At 45.1% G+C, this 18,354-nt stretch overlaps 8 protein-coding genes and 1 non-coding gene across 9 annotated transcripts; 4 read left to right on the plus strand and 5 right to left on the minus strand.

The window, feature by feature from the left end:
* Positions 1-37: 37 nt before the first annotated feature.
* On the minus strand, positions 38-3,472 carry V2V93DRAFT_369341 (uncharacterized protein). Its single transcript, XM_066909996.1, has 6 exons — positions 3,105-3,472; positions 2,910-3,031; positions 2,364-2,842; positions 2,223-2,298; positions 2,110-2,162; positions 38-2,055 (listed from the first exon to the last, which is right to left on the minus strand). The coding sequence occupies exons 2-6, from the start codon at positions 3,016-3,018 to the stop codon at positions 103-105; spliced, it is 2,670 nt and encodes an 889-aa protein (XP_066766324.1). The 5' UTR covers positions 3,019-3,031; positions 3,105-3,472; the 3' UTR covers positions 38-102.
* Positions 3,473-4,560: 1,088 nt separating this feature from the next.
* Positions 4,561-4,659, plus strand: V2V93DRAFT_t30. Its single transcript has one exon. It is a non-coding gene; the product is annotated as a tRNA-Lys (tRNA).
* A 248-nt stretch (positions 4,660-4,907) lies between these two features.
* V2V93DRAFT_400431 (CDP-alcohol phosphatidyltransferase-domain-containing protein) lies at positions 4,908-6,125 on the minus strand (the record flags this gene model as incomplete). Its single annotated transcript, XM_066912577.1, has 1 exon — positions 4,908-6,125. One exon carries the CDS (start codon positions 6,123-6,125, stop codon positions 4,908-4,910), a length of 1,218 nt encoding a protein of 405 aa, XP_066766325.1.
* A 222-nt stretch (positions 6,126-6,347) lies between these two features.
* V2V93DRAFT_380145 (U6 snRNA phosphodiesterase Usb1) lies at positions 6,348-7,131 on the minus strand (the record flags this gene model as incomplete). Its single annotated transcript, XM_066912041.1, has 3 exons — positions 6,348-6,569; positions 6,631-6,911; positions 6,978-7,131. The coding sequence occupies 3 exons, from the start codon at positions 7,129-7,131 to the stop codon at positions 6,348-6,350; spliced, it is 657 nt and encodes a 218-aa protein (XP_066766326.1).
* A 41-nt stretch (positions 7,132-7,172) lies between these two features.
* On the plus strand, positions 7,173-8,181 carry V2V93DRAFT_369350 (uncharacterized protein). The gene has a single exon (XM_066909997.1). It carries the CDS (start codon positions 7,229-7,231, stop codon positions 7,985-7,987), a length of 759 nt encoding a protein of 252 aa, XP_066766327.1. The 5' UTR covers positions 7,173-7,228; the 3' UTR covers positions 7,988-8,181.
* Positions 8,182-8,391: 210 nt separating this feature from the next.
* Positions 8,392-11,282, minus strand: V2V93DRAFT_358778 (uncharacterized protein; the record flags this gene model as incomplete). The annotated part of the gene is made up of 3 exons (XM_066908073.1): positions 8,392-9,231; positions 9,291-10,799; positions 10,878-11,282. The coding sequence occupies 3 exons, from the start codon at positions 11,280-11,282 to the stop codon at positions 8,392-8,394; spliced, it is 2,754 nt and encodes a 917-aa protein (XP_066766328.1).
* Positions 11,283-13,060: 1,778 nt separating this feature from the next.
* On the minus strand, positions 13,061-15,795 carry V2V93DRAFT_369356 (NUC169 domain-containing protein; the record flags this gene model as incomplete). Its single annotated transcript, XM_066909998.1, has 2 exons — positions 14,043-15,795; positions 13,061-13,980 (listed from the first exon to the last, which is right to left on the minus strand). Coding segments are annotated over exons 1-2 (2,519 nt in total), but the record flags the coding sequence as incomplete, so codon positions are not given.
* A 370-nt stretch (positions 15,796-16,165) lies between these two features.
* V2V93DRAFT_380149 (uncharacterized protein) lies at positions 16,166-16,444 on the plus strand (the record flags this gene model as incomplete). The annotated part of the gene is made up of 1 exon (XM_066912042.1): positions 16,166-16,444. One exon carries the CDS (start codon positions 16,166-16,168, stop codon positions 16,442-16,444), a length of 279 nt encoding a protein of 92 aa, XP_066766330.1.
* Positions 16,445-16,816: 372 nt separating this feature from the next.
* Positions 16,817-17,982, plus strand: V2V93DRAFT_323726 (nucleotide-diphospho-sugar transferase; the record flags this gene model as incomplete). Its single annotated transcript, XM_066907446.1, has 3 exons — positions 16,817-17,158; positions 17,215-17,356; positions 17,411-17,982. The coding sequence occupies 3 exons, from the start codon at positions 16,817-16,819 to the stop codon at positions 17,980-17,982; spliced, it is 1,056 nt and encodes a 351-aa protein (XP_066766331.1).
* Between the last annotated feature and the right edge of the window lie 372 nt (positions 17,983-18,354).

Consider the following 18,354-nt stretch of genomic DNA (forward strand, 5'->3'; position numbering starts at 1 on the left):
CCCGCTTCCATTCGCTATCTTTTTTTTACCGTTATTACTCTATTCATATGTAAACAAAACTGTTGCATTGAACTCGTCATAATTATTTTCATGTACATGATTCTACACCTCACGACTCAATTGTAATCTCTTTATGCGTTCTTCCCGACCGCCCATGCCGTGTATAGTGTTTGCCCGATTGAGCTTCAGATCCTTCAAACCTCGCGTATAACTACTCAAACCTGGCCGCAGGGGACTCACTCCAGCAGGCACATTATCTGAACGGTCGTGAAGTGGCATCGCGTTGTCTACGACCTGCCTGTTCTGTCGTCGTCGGAGCTCCTTGTGATCTACTCCTCGAGCCTCAAGACTCCGCGATGTGACAGTCAAAAGCTGGACAAACTCATCCGACACTAAACTCAGCGCGGCGCCATATTTGAGCTTCGACAGGAAATCAGAGTTTACATGTGTATATAATTCTTCAACTGCCTGCCGCTCAATCATATCGTCGGCGCTCTTCATTGTCTTACGCTGCTCATCCAGCTCCTCAGTTTTAGCATCCAAAAGCGTCTTGACCCACGACAGCTCCGTTGCTCGCGAGTTAATCGCATCCTCAGTCTCGCGTTTCGCGCGCACTACCTCTGCTCGCGATTGCTCGACGGCTCGTTCGGCCTCGATAGCTGCGATACGCAGCTTATCATTCAAAACTGCCACACTCTCTTGTAAGACCTTAATCTGGTCCTTCTGCATAGACTGCTCCTTCTCATGTAGTTCTCTCTCACGTGCCGTGCGCACTTGCTGTTCTCGCAGCTCTCGTTCATGCTGTGTCTGCTTCTCGCTCATTCGCTCCTTTAGCCGATTAATTTCTTCAACGTACGCTTCAGCCTTTGTCTTTTGCTTCTCGCTCTCAATATACTTTTGGGTGAAGTCACTAATTATCGCATCTGCCTGCTCCTTGGCCCGACGCGCGCTGTCAAGTTCGCCTTCCAGCTTGTTATTACGAGCATTGGCGGACTCAAGTTGAGATTGAAGCGCTTGAAGATAACCACTGTCGCTACCATTCGAGACATTACGCGAGGTCCGCCCAGATAATAACTCATGAGAAGCTTTGCCTCCTGCAGCGCGACGACGCACAATGTCAAGCAAGTCATCTCCTTGCTCCTCTACTTCGTCGTCTTCGTCATCAGCATCGGAAGTATAGCTTGACGTCGGCTGCGACATTAGAGAGTTCTTCAGCTGGTCCGTGAGCATGGACATCATCTTTTCAAGAGGGTCTAGCTTTTTCATCAGCGCTTCATTTACAAGCTTGCGCATTGTCTGGTCATCAATATGACCACTCAACTCTGGAGACTCAGCAATCAATCGCTGACGCTGCTCTTGCACCAGTCCCTCCGACCATTCAGATTCATCATCTACAGATCCCATTGAAATTGGTATCTTTAAAGTATTAGGAAGCACTCGCTCGGGCGTATGCTCCGTCAAGCGCTTCACGATACCATCCAGCTCCTCTTGCTTCAGATCCTTAGCCGCCGCTCCACTCTGCACAAGAGGTGTGAACGAGTATCGGTTCGCGCTTTGATCAGACTCCTTTTTGTCCGATTGCCCTTCGGCTTGAACAGCGGCAGCAGCAGCCACAACCTTACTCTCGGGATTAACAATGGGAATCCGCTTGTTTTCACGAGGAGGACGCACAATATCAGCAGCAGTATCTCGATTGCTGCTATATTCTGCAAACTGGCTTGCGTGCGTATACGGAGATCTTTTTGGATCCGCATATGCAGTTCCAGGGTACCGGGTAGCCGAAACGTCGGAAATCGCAGTCGGTGATAAATGATGGTGCGGGGCGGAAATGGTTGCGTTACTTCCACCATACGAAATTCCTAGGCCATTGACTGCCATGAATGCAGAAGCTTCTGGCGACAGAGGTGAAGAACCTGTACGGCCCATAGATTGGGAATATTGGTAGTATTGAGGATTGGGTTGCTGCATAGCTGGACTGTACATATTTACATTGCCATTCATCAGAGTTTGATCCGCGGAGATCATAGACGGTGTCGCGGCCTGCGGTGATACACTCTGTGCTATTGTCAGCTAGTGCAAGTAAAAAAACATTTACAGATATAGACATACGTGTACTAGGGAAGAGCCTCCCATTCTCTGCTCCTGAGCATAGCTGATACGATCTATCCATTTCCATTTACGTTAATGGGCTATATCAATCAATCGACATTGACAGCACTCACCTTTATCTTCTGGAAGTTGGACTACTGCACGCCCGTTATAAAGGGCATCTCGAAGAGCAGGCAAAGAAGGCGACGACTATTTAAGACTGGTTAAAAAATCAAAGCTCTTTCACCTCCACTGATAAAAATAAAAGTACTTACCAAATTGACATTTTTTGTCACGTACTCCTGTAGCTTGCGCTCGTAATTTCTATGGTCTTCGGGAGTAACTATGGTGGGCTTTGCGAGTTCTAAAGGAAGCGCGAGTGGAATCTGTCTATTTCCCCAGCGCACAGATGTGTTGATCATTTTCTGCATAGAATTATCATTGCGAGAATGCGGTCTTGACTCAAATCCATGCGCTGAAGGAGCCAGAGGAGAGCTTGTGCTGCTAACCGCATCGCTCTTGAAATTTCTAGAAGGCTTCTGTTCTGCTTTGTTATTGGAAGTGTTCAATTCAGGTTTTGGAGAAGGCGCTGACGCAGTTATTGATGCCGCTGCAGGGCTTGCCGTTGGATTGCTGCTGATCCATGAGGCAACGAGCAAGTCAACAGAGTTGTCAAAGTCAGACATGTCACTGGTGGTAGTCGTGGAAACTATTGATGGGGAAATAGTATTTCGACCAGCGGCAGGAGGAACGACTAAAGAACGAATATACCAAGTTAGTACTCTATTTCAAGCCAATCAACGTAAATGAACAAAGCATACCCTCGTTCTCGGGAATCGAAGGGTGGTGACCATGCGAGTCCTTAGGCATGCCAGAAGAATAGCGCCGATAGGCGCCCGAGTAGCTTCGATTGTGCGAATGATAAGCCATAGCAACTTCAGGTCTAGTGAAAGAGAAATTACAGATTTAGCTATTGAACTTCTTTATGCTCGATAATTACGAGTTCAAGGACGTACAAAAAGCTGAATTTGGCAGTGGGAAAAAAAGGAGATTAACCAAAACAGTCCGTGCGTATACTCGATAATAGCAACAAAGGGGGCCAAACAATTGGAGCCGACGACCTTCGCCTGGGCAAATTTGCTCGCGCTAGGAAGTGGTAGGCTGCAAGTAGTGCAGCAATACAGCCGGAAGAATAGGAGTGAAGAAGAAAAGTAGTATATAGGAAGACCGACGAGGAGGTGAGTTAAGGAGGTGGAGTCTGCTGGTCTGGGTTTGGTGAACAATTGAGGGCTGACTCTGAGCATTCCTGTAGAGGGGGGCTTGGTACTCTATCCGAATTTACCCTGACAGCCATTGCATAATAATTTTACATTATCTTATTCTCTTAATTTCCTTGTTGCAGAAAGAAAAGGAAAAATGCATTATATATGCGGCTGGTGCAGTCTCACGAACAGAATGGGGAAGCATGCAACCTCGGATCAAAACATCGCTTATAAAAGATAGTATCATACAATAAACCTCCACTCTATTTAGAAATTGCTAATCACACTACGGTTTCTTATCTTGAGGAAGATTTGCCCGATGACTGACTGAGTATCCTTATATTATTTTGAGGCCCCAGATGCATGCGCCAGAAAAAAAATACCAAAGGGGGTGAGAGAGCTTGTCTAATTTTAGGTTTGCGCCTCACGTCAAACAGACGCGAAACTCGCGCGCTGTTGACGCGTCATAATACTCGCTTACGCATGCTGCACGCTACACGCTGCAAACGCGATTAGTGGAATTGACGTTAATCAATTTCAGCGCTTCTTCTTCATCGTTAACGATGACGCTAGCGTCTCAAGCACTAAGTATTTTCAAGAGCTAAATTGACAGAGTGTTCGAGAAAGAACAGCGATAGCTTGATTCCAAATTCAAATCACAAAAGCTGGCACGAGGCATAAAGGATAGTGCGGAAACATGAATCACTCCCATAGATGGAGGCTCAGAGATAGTATGTGTTTTGAATAGAGCACCAGGCTGATCTATGTCACCAACCGAGCGAAAAGTACTGAGAACCGCTAAAGAAGAATACACACACGCTACAAAAACTTGATAATCTAAATAACGCGGAAAATAATGAACGACACGATAGAGGGCCCTACAATATAAGAAATTTTCGACATTCCAGCTCGCAATAATAGGCTGTATAATACTCATTCAACTGAATCGACGATTGATTGATATATATGACGACCAAATCAACAAAGATTTTTTCAGGAGTTTCCTTTTATTCTAACAACGGACTATAGTCCAAGAATGGATTATCATGAAGACCTAGTAGATACATGGGACCGAGACCATAAGATAATACGTCGTCGATAGCCCCTAAGAAATTTGAACATTGAATTTTAAATTCTTCTCTTCAGGGCTAGGGCAGTATTGATTTTGGATTATAGGCAGCTGCAAAGACTCAATTCAGCGTAGCACTTGTCCCTTGTAGCTCAGTCGGTAGAGCGTTCGGCTTTTATGCGAACCTGTACTTGCTACTAAGGTACCGAAATGTCCAGGGTTCGAGCCCCTGCAGGGGAGTGTTTACACATTTTTTTTATTCTAATTTTTTTTATTCTAATTATTTTTATTTTGTTTAAATTCTAATTATTCATAATCTAATTTTATCTTCAATAATCTTGGAAAACGGTTTTTCAATCTATATAACGTTGTTGATTTACATTCAAATCTGCGGCCTTCTAACTACTGTACGAACAAAAGCAACATAATCCTATGAACAATGAAATATATATAGCTTTCCCTCAGTTCACTGTATTTGACGGTGCGATTTATTTTGACTTTACCGGATTCTTGATAGTAAAGCAATTAATTCCCAAGTAATCGCAAATTGCGTCAATGACAATGCGTGCCCAACTCAGGAAATAAGCGCTCGCAAAGAAAAAGTAGCCCCACAGATAAGCGACTTCAAATTTTCCCAAAAATAAATTAATCCCAAATACTCGAGGAAAAACATAAAAAAGAAAAGGGGCAACGTAAATAGGCACCATCATGATTGTCCAGTATGGAAAAGGTTGCAATGTGAGATGCGCGAGAATAATTTTGGTAGTGACGCGACCGAAAGCGAATGAAGTTGTGAGAGCAAAAAGAACCAGATGGTTACGGTATAAGATGTCAGAGTATTCGCTTCCAAACCAAAAGACAACTGAAATTGACGCCCAGACAAAAGGAAAGATTTCTAATAATACGGGATAAAAAGGCTGATTTCTGCGCATACGGGCTTGGTAGACATTGTAGATGCAGAATGGGAGATGGACGAAGAAAAAAGCGCAAGCAACGACAAAAACAAATATATCGCTGACTCTGAAGTACTGTACAGACTCCGGCAGGAATGAAGGGACGTAAATAATCTCATTGAGATTTAGCTGCCAGATTTGCGGACCGAAAACACCAGAGACAATCATCAACAGGCAGGCAATGATAATGCCCTCTGTTGGCCCATTGATATATCCAAGATAAAGAGTATGGGTGTGGTATGTTTCCCAGGTCGAGAAAAACATAGCGAGACACGAGACCATAGTAATGAATGCTCCGGATGGAGTCGATCCCAGCCCCATACAGGCGGTTTCAATCAAACCACCCAGAGTACAATTAAGGGAATCAATACCATGATCAAAAAGCTCTCCCAGAGGAGAAGAGGAACTTGTTCGACGGGCTTGCTTACCGTCGACGTTGTCCATGGTAGAATACATCCATAGGCCGGCTGCGAACGAGTAGTAGAGCCATGATGGGCCAGGACCGACCAAGTCAGGCACGAAGATGAGAATACACAATACATTAGCATAAATAAAAATCAAACCAATGAGAGTGATGACATTAGGAGCGAGCCAGAGGGGCATGAGCTCGGCAACAGCATTCCAGTAATAACGGAGGATGTGGTTAGAGATGAAGCTTTTGTCGATGGAGGAGTATTTGTAAAAGCGCAGATTTGACAACGAATCGTTGTCTATAAGCTCGGCCTTCTTCGTCAGCTTCATACCGATAGGCATTGAGGGCGAGACGCTATAGTGGAGTGTGCTGGGAAACTGACGCTGGGGGAGGACCTCATAAATGCAAAGAAAAAGAGCCATTCCAGTGAAGTTGATAGAACCAGAAGCACGTGCCAAACGACGGCGCGGATCCAACTTAAGGTTTTTTCATATAAGATTACGTCATTTTTACACAGACGGCTCGTCACAGGCAAACTAGAGGGTTTGAGTGTATATAGATTTCTACAGGCTCTTGCGGTATACCAAACGGCCAATCTTAATTTTCACCGTATCGATATCAGCTCTGAGTCTGGCAATAGTCGCTTCAGATGCTGGAAGCTCGTTGGCGCTCTTAGCTGGCAGGCGCCAGGCGACCGAGACGTGTGGCTGGGGACGATCGTGGGTAAAGGTTTCGTAGGACATAGACTTGCAGACTGATTGTGTAGCTTGAAACAGTTCTTCTAACTATCAATGCTGTTAGAAATCGAGGCAGCTATGAGGAACAAAAAAGAAAAAAAGAATATACCTCCGCTGAAGGGCCTACTGTCAGCGCGAGAAAGTCGCGCGTATACGATGGATTTGAAAGCCACTGAAGACCAGTGAATTCAACGGAGAATGAAGAAATGCTATCGATTGCGGACCAAATTGCTTCAATAAATGGCTCTCTGTCGTCAGTGGTTACCTTCAGCGGCGGCGAGAGTGAAACGTGCAACGGCAGCTGGGCGCCAAATTGCGAATGCAGTAGAGACGTGGCGTCTGAAGGCAGCATAGCTTTGAGAGTTAGGGCCTCAGCCGGCGTAGGTAGCCCTTTAAAGCAACAAAGATCAAGTCAGTATGAATCATCAGAGAGAATCAGATAAGTCAGATACGCACACTCTACGTAAACATGCGTCGGCCACTTTCCAGCTTCGTGCGGACTACTGCGCTCACGACCGCCATGCAGCTCAGGGTCATCACCAATCCGAGGCGCAGATGGATATAGATCCAGAAACCGCATCGGTAGCGGCGGTGGAGACTTGTCAGCCATGGCAAGCGAAGTGTGGGGGGGGGGAGGGGAATCTCGTCAAAAATCTCTTTGACATTGTCGCAAAAATAAACGCGCTAAATCATCAAATCACGTGACTATGGACCCGTTGACGTCACCTCATCGCCTGTCCGCGTGGCCCGGAGTACCGCTCCAGCACGTAAAGAGTATAAGAACGGCTTCGTCGGCTCCAATATCTGCTTTTCCCTTGTTTATTCTCTCTTTATCTTCCATAATGACTGCCATGTATCCTCCTTCTTTTTCCTCTGCCTCGAGCCCACCCGCCTACGACTCCATCATCTATGATCGTCAGTCATTGGCTTCGAAGTCTCCTACTTCTTGCTCTCGCGGACACCGCAAAAGCAAAAGTCGTCAGCTGGCCTCGCTCGACTATATAGACTCTATGGATGACTCGATGCTTGGTAATTTTCATCACGAGGGGCCCTTTGATGCCACCATGATGTATCGCAATAGTGGAGTAAAGTATCCTCCCGTCAAGGCAGTTCGCCAGACCAACATCGCCACCCTGAACGCTACTGCTCCCGGATCCATCGCTGACGCTATAGAGAATCATATTCCTCTTGACGGTATCGCTGTCGTACCTCCAGGATCTCCTGGTCGTCCTGATGGTCTCGACTATGAAGAAGAAGTCATTTCTGAGCTTGATTCATTTCAGCAGCCTATGCTTACTGGAACTTGGCCTGGCGCTGAATTTGCAACTGCCGGCCGTAGCTCTTCAGTAGAAACGTCTATTCGCAAAAGATCAAATGAGTCGTCACGCAGTAAAAGAAGTTCACTTGGCTCAGTCAAGTCTACCAAGTCGTCAAGATCTGAATCACAAATTGATTTACTGAAGTAAGACGCCGATGATAATACGCGCAGTTGTTGAATTATTTTATGGGTTGTAACTTATGTATATTTTTACGGATGTTGGTGTTTCTATAGGTTATTTATTGCAGTTTGTTTACGGGAGACTGTCTCAGGTGTTTTTTTTTGTGTTCTATATCCTTGTAAATTTATATTGTACATCCTTTTAAACCTTACTATCGTACCTTCTTTCGTCATAAAAACACAAGCGCTCAATTTCTTAAAAACTCCTGAAATATAATATAATCATTCTCGTTCCTTCTTTTCTTTATATCAACTCACCGGGAATCTTCCTACCCACCTTGTATACCATCATTCCTCGACGCAATCGCTTCGAACGAGGATCCTAGAATAGTTTCTTTTTGTTAATTAACGCTCTTAAACCCAATAACACAATCAACTCTGAAAAAAATGGCTTACCACTACACCTTCTCGGAAACCAAGCGTGTACTCTTTGAGAACAGGCACCGCATTCTTTGGTGTCAGCCCAAATGGATCATCCGTATCATCACTCTCAACTTTTTTGCCAAACCGACCCACCCTCTGTACATGCAACGATTTCAGATTAGATCCGTCAAATAGCAACCTTCGGCGAAGTTTTCGTCCTGGCCGTCGATTGGTAACCCCATCTAACGCTTCATGACCCTCGTCAGAGACATTATTGGTCTTAGTCGCATTATCAGATTCCATAGTAATCGATCCACTCGCAAAAGGCGAGCGCGCAGTAAACTGGGCTCTGCGACGGAACATTACTAAGTCAATTGCTTGCTTTGATAATTTGCTTTGTATCAATTCGTTGATCACAGCCGCTTCTTTTTCGTCAGCATCAATATCAGCCGTCGTGGCAGCATCATTTCTGCCTCCACTGTTATAAGACGGCTCAGTTGTTACAGCACTCGGTGTCAAGCGCTTTGTGCCATGGCTATTAGCATCAGCCACGTCATGGAATTCATCTAGCAAATCAGCTGCGATGTCTGACGAAACAGACGCAGCCGATTCCTCAGTAGTTGTAGGTGGACTGTTCACCGCAGCCGCAGATTCATCTAATGACATCTTAACTTTCTTCTTGTCTCTGCTCTCTTCCTTAGTTGATATCTTGCCGTGCCTAGAAAGCTCTAACTCTTGCTGCTGCCGCTCCAGCTTCTGCATCAAATCATTAATATACTGCTGCTGAACTTCAAGTTTGTTATGAAGCTCTTGAGTCAAGTTATCTTGTTCAGCAATAGCTTGCAGTTTCTGCGAAGAAACGTCAGCCCTAGAGACTCCTATAATATAAAAAAAAAATAAAAACTCACACTAGATCCCAAATTAGCAATTTCTTCCTTTAATTTCGCTTTCTCCAAGTGATCATCAGCAAAATACGCCTCCCACTGCTTCTTCTTCGTTTGCAGCTCTTCTTTGACCTTTGTGTACTCAACAAGTACGCTCGCTCGCACTCCACATTTTGAGCATGAATCATCAACTGGTATTGCAGTCACGGTGCCTCCTTCCGACATAGCCCCACTAGGAGACGCGTTAGTTGACGAAGAACTCGAACGCCCATTCAACTTCTGCTGCGGTGACGGAGAGTTCGCGCGAAGACCAACATCGCTGGTATTAGCTCCCAAGACAGACGGAGATCCGAAAATTATATCATCAGTCTCGTCAGGGGAAGAACGCCGGCTGGTTAGTCTAGCTAATGAAAGAGTCGTTCGCGCGGGTCTTCGTTGTTGTAGACTCTCTACCAAGCCATTGAGTCGCTGAATCACCGGATTGGCTCCACCACCACCGCCGCCGCCACTGGTAGAGCCGCATCTACTTAGTACCGAAGAAGCGGCTACTTGAGAATTTTGACCTGCGGATCTACTAGCGGCGTACCGAGGTATGCCACCGCTAATATTTGTATGACCAGGAAAATCAGATGAAGATGCGATCGGCGAAGTACTATCTGACTTCATAGAGTCAATACTCATTCCAGATTTGGACTTTGATTTAGATGATACAGATTGCGCTGGCCTTGGGTGAGCAGAATATTGATGTTCCAAACCATTATTATGACGGTTATGCTGCACCCGCGAACTAGGATATTGGTGATTCTCCATAGTAGACTTATCATCGCTCTGCTGTGGTCCAGATACAGCTGCAGACGAAGAATTGCGATACTCTTGAGACTGATTCTGCGCGACATAAACATTCGGATTGGACCCTGCCGAGGATGCTGAGGCATACTGACTCTCTCCTGAGCTAGCTCTTGAATGGGGGTGTGACGCTTGCGCTCCTTCTGAGAGTAAAGGAGGTGAAGCAGTCCCATTGACATAATGCCCATACGACGCATTTGGATCGTGTGGGTGACCACTCAAGTGCCGCGATTGTTGTGATTGAGCGTTAGTTTCTCGATCCCTTGGCTGCGATTCAATAGCCCAAGACGACAAAGCAGGAGAAGCGTACGAAACCCTTCCCGGAAGAGGCGTGCTGGCTCCTGAATTGACGGGCTTTGGCTCTGGTAAAATATATCTCCCATTTTCTTGGTCGCTTCGAGTCGGAAATTCAGACGTCTGGTCTGTATTATAAAGATATGGAGGAGGGGGGCGCACTATAGGACTTTGAGATAACGAAGAGGCGGTGGGAAAACTGCTCCCTTCTTCATAGACTTCGCGAGCAGCAATTCTACTGCTTCCAGATGGAGAATATCTAACTCGATTGTGACTGTCAGATCCAATGTTGGCGCTAGTGGCTGGTGAATAGGAAACGCGACTCCAAGGGTAATCTGGACTATAAAATTTTGGTAGATAACTTCCCATTGTCGGTCGACGAGTTGAGGAGCTCTGAGTGCAGGAAAAGCGTTAGCATTTATGATTTTTTTAAGCTGAGAACACTAACAAAATGGCAATTATTTCTCTTACAGTTTCAGTCGATCTTGGAACACTAGTAGAGTGAGACTGTGATAACTGAGAGGCATGAGCATCTCGCAAGACAGGTTCAACATATCGGCCTTGTTGGTCGGGTTCACCGGGATTTGACTGTAAGCTGATTGAGCCTTGAGAATCAGCCACGGTATACGGCTGATTATATTGCCTCCTTCTTGCATCGCCGTACAAGTCATTTTCCGAACTTCGAAGTAAGCTGGGGAGTCCTATGGGCGAAGGCAGCAGATGCGGAGAGAAGGGCGACATAGATTGAGTAAATGCCGTAGACATTTGTTCAGATAATTTGCGTTTTTTGAGTGGTGGCGCTTGAAGGGTCTCGGTGGCTCTTGAAAGATCCGGCAGTTGCGGAGACGTAGTAGCAGAAGCGGCTTTACGCTTCATGTTACTGAAAATATCAAACATGGCTGTTATATTTGTATTGGCCCTTGTCTTATTTCAGGGAACGCGCAGCCGATATCACTTCTGTAGCCACAGATGCTCTGGCTAGCGTAAAGCCAGCAGCTGCGGTGATTTTAGTGACGCGCGAACAAGTCTATGCAAAGAGATCGTGGTAGCAACCGATAGTGAAAAAAAAACGCCGAGCTGGTAGTTCAAAGAAGGCTTGCATTCTCCGGAGTCCCGGTAGCTGACCAATATCTAATAAAGTCTCAAAATACGGCCCAAATGGAGAAATCAGGCGGGTGAGTTTGATTTTTCCAAAATGGAAAGCTGACCAGAAAACAGGAGTTTAGGAGATGAACAGAGCGTGCAAGCTGAGGAAGTCCACTTCAAATGTTGCAGAAAAACACCCGATTGACAAACAATGTAATCACACGATCAAAAAGTAACTCAAACAATCGCAAAAGAAGGCCCACAGGAAAGATAGTACAAGAAAGGGATGTTGATAGCGCGCAAGATGCAACTGACTGAATACAGGCCCGCCTCGCGTTGAATCACCCTTGCCCTGAGCAAGTGTCAACCAGCATCATCCACTTTGTGTATCTACCACTGTCTATTGGAGCAGTGCTTGCTGAGCAGCAGTCGGTGTTGAATGGATAGTACTTTGCAATAGAGCGCGATAATGGGATAACTAGGAAACCATATTGAGCAAGGCACCTGGCTACGATCTGCTCATGATCGCGTGCGCTTTTCTACTTTACAGACAATCAGAAATCTAGATAGGCAGAGGCATTAGAGGTCTGTATTCCGAGTTATTAGAGTCCCGATATTTTCAGTAAGCGAGCCTGACTGCTGTGTATGCTCCAAGCACTGATACTGCGCTCGAAGTTGTCTACAGTTTTACTGAGCACCAGTCGCATAAAGTTTCCAGGATCTCTCAGTACAGCGTTTTACATATCTCTTGTCGCTGATTTGCCTCGGTGTTCATAATACTACTCCTATAGAAAACAAGAAAATACGGCTTGTATAGCCACTGTTGACCAGCTTCTCTATATACTAGGTATGTCTAGTCAAAGAACATCTAGGCAAGAACATGACTAGACCTAACCCAAGTTGCGGGTAAACTGAAGCTCATCCTACCACTCACTTCCTACCTCACTTGACTGTCCCTCTGATTGCATCCCAACCAACTTACTGTTTGTTTTATGATTGTGTGGTTTTGCATCGTTATCAATCTCTGTGACTGACTAATAGCTAGATTTTCAGCAACGCCTTGCTTTATTGTTTCCACTCACTGTCTCAAACGTAATCCGCTATACCCTAGATGGACGCTCGATTATCTGCGATATATGCTAATATTGCGCTGATTAGACATTCCAAAGTGCTGTATTTATTGTGACAAACAGATTCTGTAACAATGAGCACGGTGAATCTTATTCAATATAGCGAGACGCCTGTTAGCTACAATGAAGCAGTTCAATTTGCTTGCGCAAGATGCGGCAAGCCTCTAGACCGCGATGACTCCAATCTTTGTAAAAAATGTATGCTGATAAATATTATTGATTATTCCACGCATTACTGATTCATCCCTGACAGGCAGGCAGGGTCGCTAGACGCGACGAAAGTTCTGTCTAATCGAATATATGAGTTTCAAGAGACAGATTTATATACCCGTATTCATTATAATGGTTGCCGTTTCTGTTTCGATCAATATTATAGCAGAGATCTGTGCCTCATCTGCGCATACGCCATACGTGCAATCCTATTAGTTATTCTCTCTGTAACAGCTATACGGCCAAAACCATGTCATTATTTTCGCTTAAGTTTATATATAATACACAAAATGCAAATTAAGAATTAACTAGTCCATAACTTAGCAGTACTATCCGCTCCTGCACTAAAGAGCCATGCCTCTTTCGGATGCCACTCCACTTTCAAAACACCCAACGACTGCACAACAGCATGCCCTTTGAGTACCTTCAAAGGGACCAACAAAGGGTTTTTCAGCAAATCGTCGTAAACTGTACCATGGAAAACATTGATATGGCCATCATCACTTGCAGAGCAGAAGAGCGGGAGCCGCTGATGAAAGCGGACATCACGCACAGCTCGTTGATGATACCGCAATGTACGGTATGGCTTTGCGCTCAAATCCATATCATGCCAAGTCAAACGCTTATCGTATGATCCTGTAATTACGTTGTCACCCTGTGGATGGATATCAAATGAACTCAACCATCTCGCTCCAGGCTGTAAGATCTTCGACAAGGTCTGAGTGGAAAGGTCATATATACGGATATATCTCTGAGACTCCACATACAGCATTGGCTTAAACGGATGAAACTGCGCTCTTTGAATGATACCTTTCGATTTTCTGAATGGTGACTGTGAAGAGTGCTTAGAAAGCTGATGGACAAGGACTGCCATGTTTGCGCCTTCTGGAGACACACCGACAAAATAGTCACCACGGCGATGCCAGGTTACTTGCTTCACTGTCTTGCGACAAACGATCGCAACGTCTACTCCCACATTAGCGATCTTACTCGTTGGCCGTATCCACTTACATAAAGGCTCTTTATTTTCATCTTCGGTCGCAGTTGGTTGTGCTGCATATCCCCATCCGGCTGCAAGCATATCTTGACCCGTTGCCTCTGTAGCATCGTCAAACAACGGTGGCTGGCAAATATATATTCTTTCGCCCCTATATTTTATCAATATGTTAGTAATTGGTAGATTACAGCGAAAAACACCAGATTAACATACACTGCGACTGCCAATAAACCGCAATCCTTAACGGGATTCCATTCTAAACTTTGCACGGGTTCGCTAGCATCGAGGGACACAGACCATATCTCGCGCCCGGACAACACCTCCCATACACGTACTGTCCCATCATCAGCGCCAGTGGCAAGCCATAAACCGGATGGATCAACGCTAATAGCTCGAACACGGCCTTTATGACCGGTATACGTCACAGAGCACTTGATAGGAAACGGTCTCAGATCTTGAGGTGAAGGAAGTTTAGGAAGCAAAGAGTCAGGATCAATATTAAGCTTATTTCTTCGCACACGGGGAGCCAGATAAAGATCGAGAGAACGCTCAAATCGCTCGCGCACAAAATTTTCATAGCCTTTAACAGCACGCAAAGAGCTAAACTTCTGAGGGAGAAAATTTCGTTCACGATCCATAGGATCAGTCTCTTCCCATTCCTTGCGCTCTTCGTCAGTTGGTAGATATTCTTCAGGGGGGTTGTAGCTCTCTTCGTTTGTCGGGGGCGCCTGCTTTGGAGCTGGGATATGCATAACATGAGGGGCCTGCTCAGGTAAGTCGTCCGCCCAGATGTCATACGATTTGAAATCATCTTCAGGGCGTGCTTTCGGCTTGTTGGGAACAATACGACCTTCCCGGATCGCTCGCACTATCTTCATAACTCTTTTGGCTTCATGCTTGGAAGGCACAAATCGGCGCTTAGGCTCAGGCGCGGACGAGAGAGGCATAACTTCAGTCTTTGATGTGAACCATTCAACAGTGTCTTCATAAGGATTAACCTCGCCAGCATTCTGACCAAGTTGAATTTTCTTGACAAGTTCCAATTCTTCTTTCGTAAGCTTGAGTTCGCCACCGGACTCGCGATCAACGAGGCCAGTCCAGCCTTCAGGCACATCGATACTATCCAGAAGAGTGTCAAGAGCAGATCCAGCTGCAGGACGCATGATTCGCTTTCCGTTAATGTCGTATCCAATATGAGGGTATTCGTCATAGGCACTAAGAGGAATATTTCCAATAACATTGTAGTCATCAGCATCACTATCGTCGCTAGAGTAATGAGGATCAATCTCGCGATAAATGGGACGAGGCTTGCCATCTGCCCCCTTAGTGTAGTGCACGATACGGCCATCATCATTATCAGACACTGAAGTTTGACTCTCAGCATCAGCTATGCTTTCAGATTTGCTGAGAAACTCATCATCGCTGTCGTCGTCAATTTCGTCGTTCTTGATAACTTCTGCGGATTCTTCTTCCTTTTCAGAGTCGGATTCGCCGTCAAATTCCTCAATGATATTTTCATCATCACTACCAATTTCGGTAATATCGGCGACATTTTCTACTTCAGACTCGTTGCCAGAATCAGAAATGCCCCCATCGACTATTCCGAAAAAGCTATTTTCGTCTTCTTCATCGTCATCCTCGTCATCTTCGTCATTGTCGTCATTGAAAAAATTATCCTCTCCTTGGTCTTCTTCATCTTCTTCGTCACTTGCCTCCTCGGCTTCTTCGTCAAAAAGATTCTCGATAGAACTCTCGTTATCGACGTCAACATCGTCCGTCGAGTCTGGTGAAGGAGATCTCACTGCGGCAGGGGCAGATGTGTTTCCAAGGGGATTTGGTACACTACGGCTGGCACTGAGCTGCCCTTTTTGAGGAATTTTTCGCTTGGCCATTATAAATCTTCTTGTAAAGTGCTGTCGTTTCTTTAAAGAAGTAGGCAACAAAAAATTCTTTCCTAGTAGATTTCTTCATTGGGAGTTGGATGGGAGAAGACGCAAATAAATTTTTACTCAGGGGTATGTCATATTTGAGGCTTTTGTACTGACCGGCAAACATAATTATACACTTTTCGACAAGAGCATAATTCTATAATTTGCGAATGACCACAAACTTCGATTGTGTTTTCGCATTCGTCATTGGGAGATTTAGCTACGTACTGTTTGTGTAAAGTGGAACACGAGACAGTTGAAACCTGACTTTATGGTGCATTAGTAAGTAGTCAGATCTAATACTACTACCTCCACTGTGATAGAATGTATGCACCCTTTTACGGATCATAGTTGGTATACGCTACACTCGCAAAATCATCTCAACTAACAAACTCGAGAAGACTAGAAATGGCCGAAGAGCGCGACCCATTTGAGGTGTTTGCGGCGGCAATTGCTCAGCTTCCGATTGAGTCGCTGCACGCTGAGCGAGCGCGTTTGGAGAATTCAATTGAGCACCTCGTGAAATCAAACACCGAGATCCACAAATACATCGAAGCCGAGGAAACCGAGACGAAAGAAGAGAAGATAGAGATGGCGGAGGTGATTACCGAGAACGAGGAGGTCATCACCAAGCAGAAGCTACAGATAGAAATGGTGAAATCTGAGATAGTAAAGCGGAGTCGGTAAAGTAAGTTTGGTGAGCTTAAAAAGGAAGAAACGGCATGTTTGTAAATCATAAAATATCATAGTGCCATTATCATTCTCAGAGGCTTGGCCGTTGAATCGCTATCTCAGGCTGCCCAAAAGCGGCCTCTTGCAAATTTCCGCTAAGCGAAGACCTCTGCACGATAAACAGGGTGTATTTTTACACAGGAAATTAGTATACGTAATCCGTGCTACCATATCCAAAATACCAGAATGGACTGTGTGAGCCGCGTACCGGCTGCAATGCTGCACCATCGCTCACTCTTCTCAGACACCTCCGGTCGAAGCAAGATGCTCATTCCCCACTATCTTCGAGGCCTCAATTATGTTATCAATGGCGACGTTCAGAACAATATGCGCTTCAAAATTGTGTCGCTGACAGCGCTCGCATTGGTAGCGCTGTGGATGATGGCGATGAAGTACTACCAGATCAGCTCTTCAGCTCACACGATCCCTGTTCGCCAACTCTCGCCTCTACCAACATTTACAAAAGTCACTGTATACCGCAGCGATCCTGATATAATATTTGAGAACTATCTCGATGCGGGCCTTGTCAAACTGAAGCTGTCCTATCTCTCCACCTCAAATACGGCAGCATGGCCTATGAAGATATTTCAAACCGCGCGCAAAATTGATCCCAAGTACAAGGATGCAATTTCTTCTTGGTCTGCTTATAATCCGCAATATGAGCATATGGTAAATTTTTTCCTTATCACATACTGAGTTGAATTTTACCTAACTATATACTCAAGCTTTTGAACGATAAAGCCTCCACCGAGCTCGTTGAACGAGCTTACCTTGCTTCACCGGAAATTATCGATCTATATAAGTCATTTCCTAATCCTGTGTTAAAAGCGGATCTCTTAAGATATTTGCTTTTGTATCTGTATGGCGGTAGGTAAAGTTTGCTTTATTGTACTGGCAAGTAGTTTTGCTAACGTGCATAAGGTGTTTACGCCGACGTCGATGTTTACTGCCGCAAGCCCATCAATGAATGGATTCCTGAAAGTATGTGGGCTTCGGATGCAGACGTTATCGTTGGGATTGAGATTGATGAGCCCTATTTTACTTCGGACACCCAACGGCAATGGCAATGGCACCGACCGTACAGCTTTGCTCAGTATACTATCGCTGCCAAACCTTTCGCCAAGCCAATACGAACGGCGATTGTTCGCGTTGTTGCGCATGCTCATCACCTCGCCCGTCTTAAGAAAAAGTCATCGCCCTCAAAGATCTCCAAATATTCTGCGGAGGACGTATTCGAAGTCAGCGGTCCTGGAATGTGGACAGACTCGATTTTTGATGCGATAAATTTCAAAAAGAAAGGCATAACTTGGGCACAGATGACTGAACTGCGAAAGCTGCTTCAATTTCCTACAGAAAGTGGCTCCGTAATAATATTACCAATCCAGTATTTTGGAAATGGCCAGGCTCATTCGAACGCTGGTGATTTTACCCAGCCGGAGGCTTGTGTCTCTCATCTATTCACGAAAGACTGGCAGCGAAACTCTTGGTTCTGAGAAACGAATTACAAAGTACGGGGCTTTTTTCAAAGCTAGAAGAGAATCGAGCCATCCCGAATACTGGATCTATTTGTTTTTTTGGAAATTCGTTCTTATTGGCGTATCCGCCCGTTTGGTGATTTTTTGTCCCATCTTTTTGGCATATATCGTCTCTAATGGTCAGGATATTTAACTATTCACCCATTATCTTAATCTATCATAATGCAATCGTTTGTACGTATTCCTCCCTGAGAATTGCTGTTCAGTGTTTTCCCAATAAATGGCACAGGCGACAAACTTCAATACAATTGTCAAATTACCTATCTCTATATTTAAGCGAGCCTCGAATGCGCCATAATATAGTATAGGTTTCCAACAAAATCATTCGGT

Source organism: Kockiozyma suomiensis (assembly GCF_038497685.1).
Source record: "Kockiozyma suomiensis strain NRRL Y-17356 unplaced genomic scaffold V2V93scaffold_6, whole genome shotgun sequence".
In the NCBI taxonomy this organism is placed as follows: domain Eukaryota; kingdom Fungi; phylum Ascomycota; class Lipomycetes; order Lipomycetales; family Lipomycetaceae; genus Kockiozyma; species Kockiozyma suomiensis.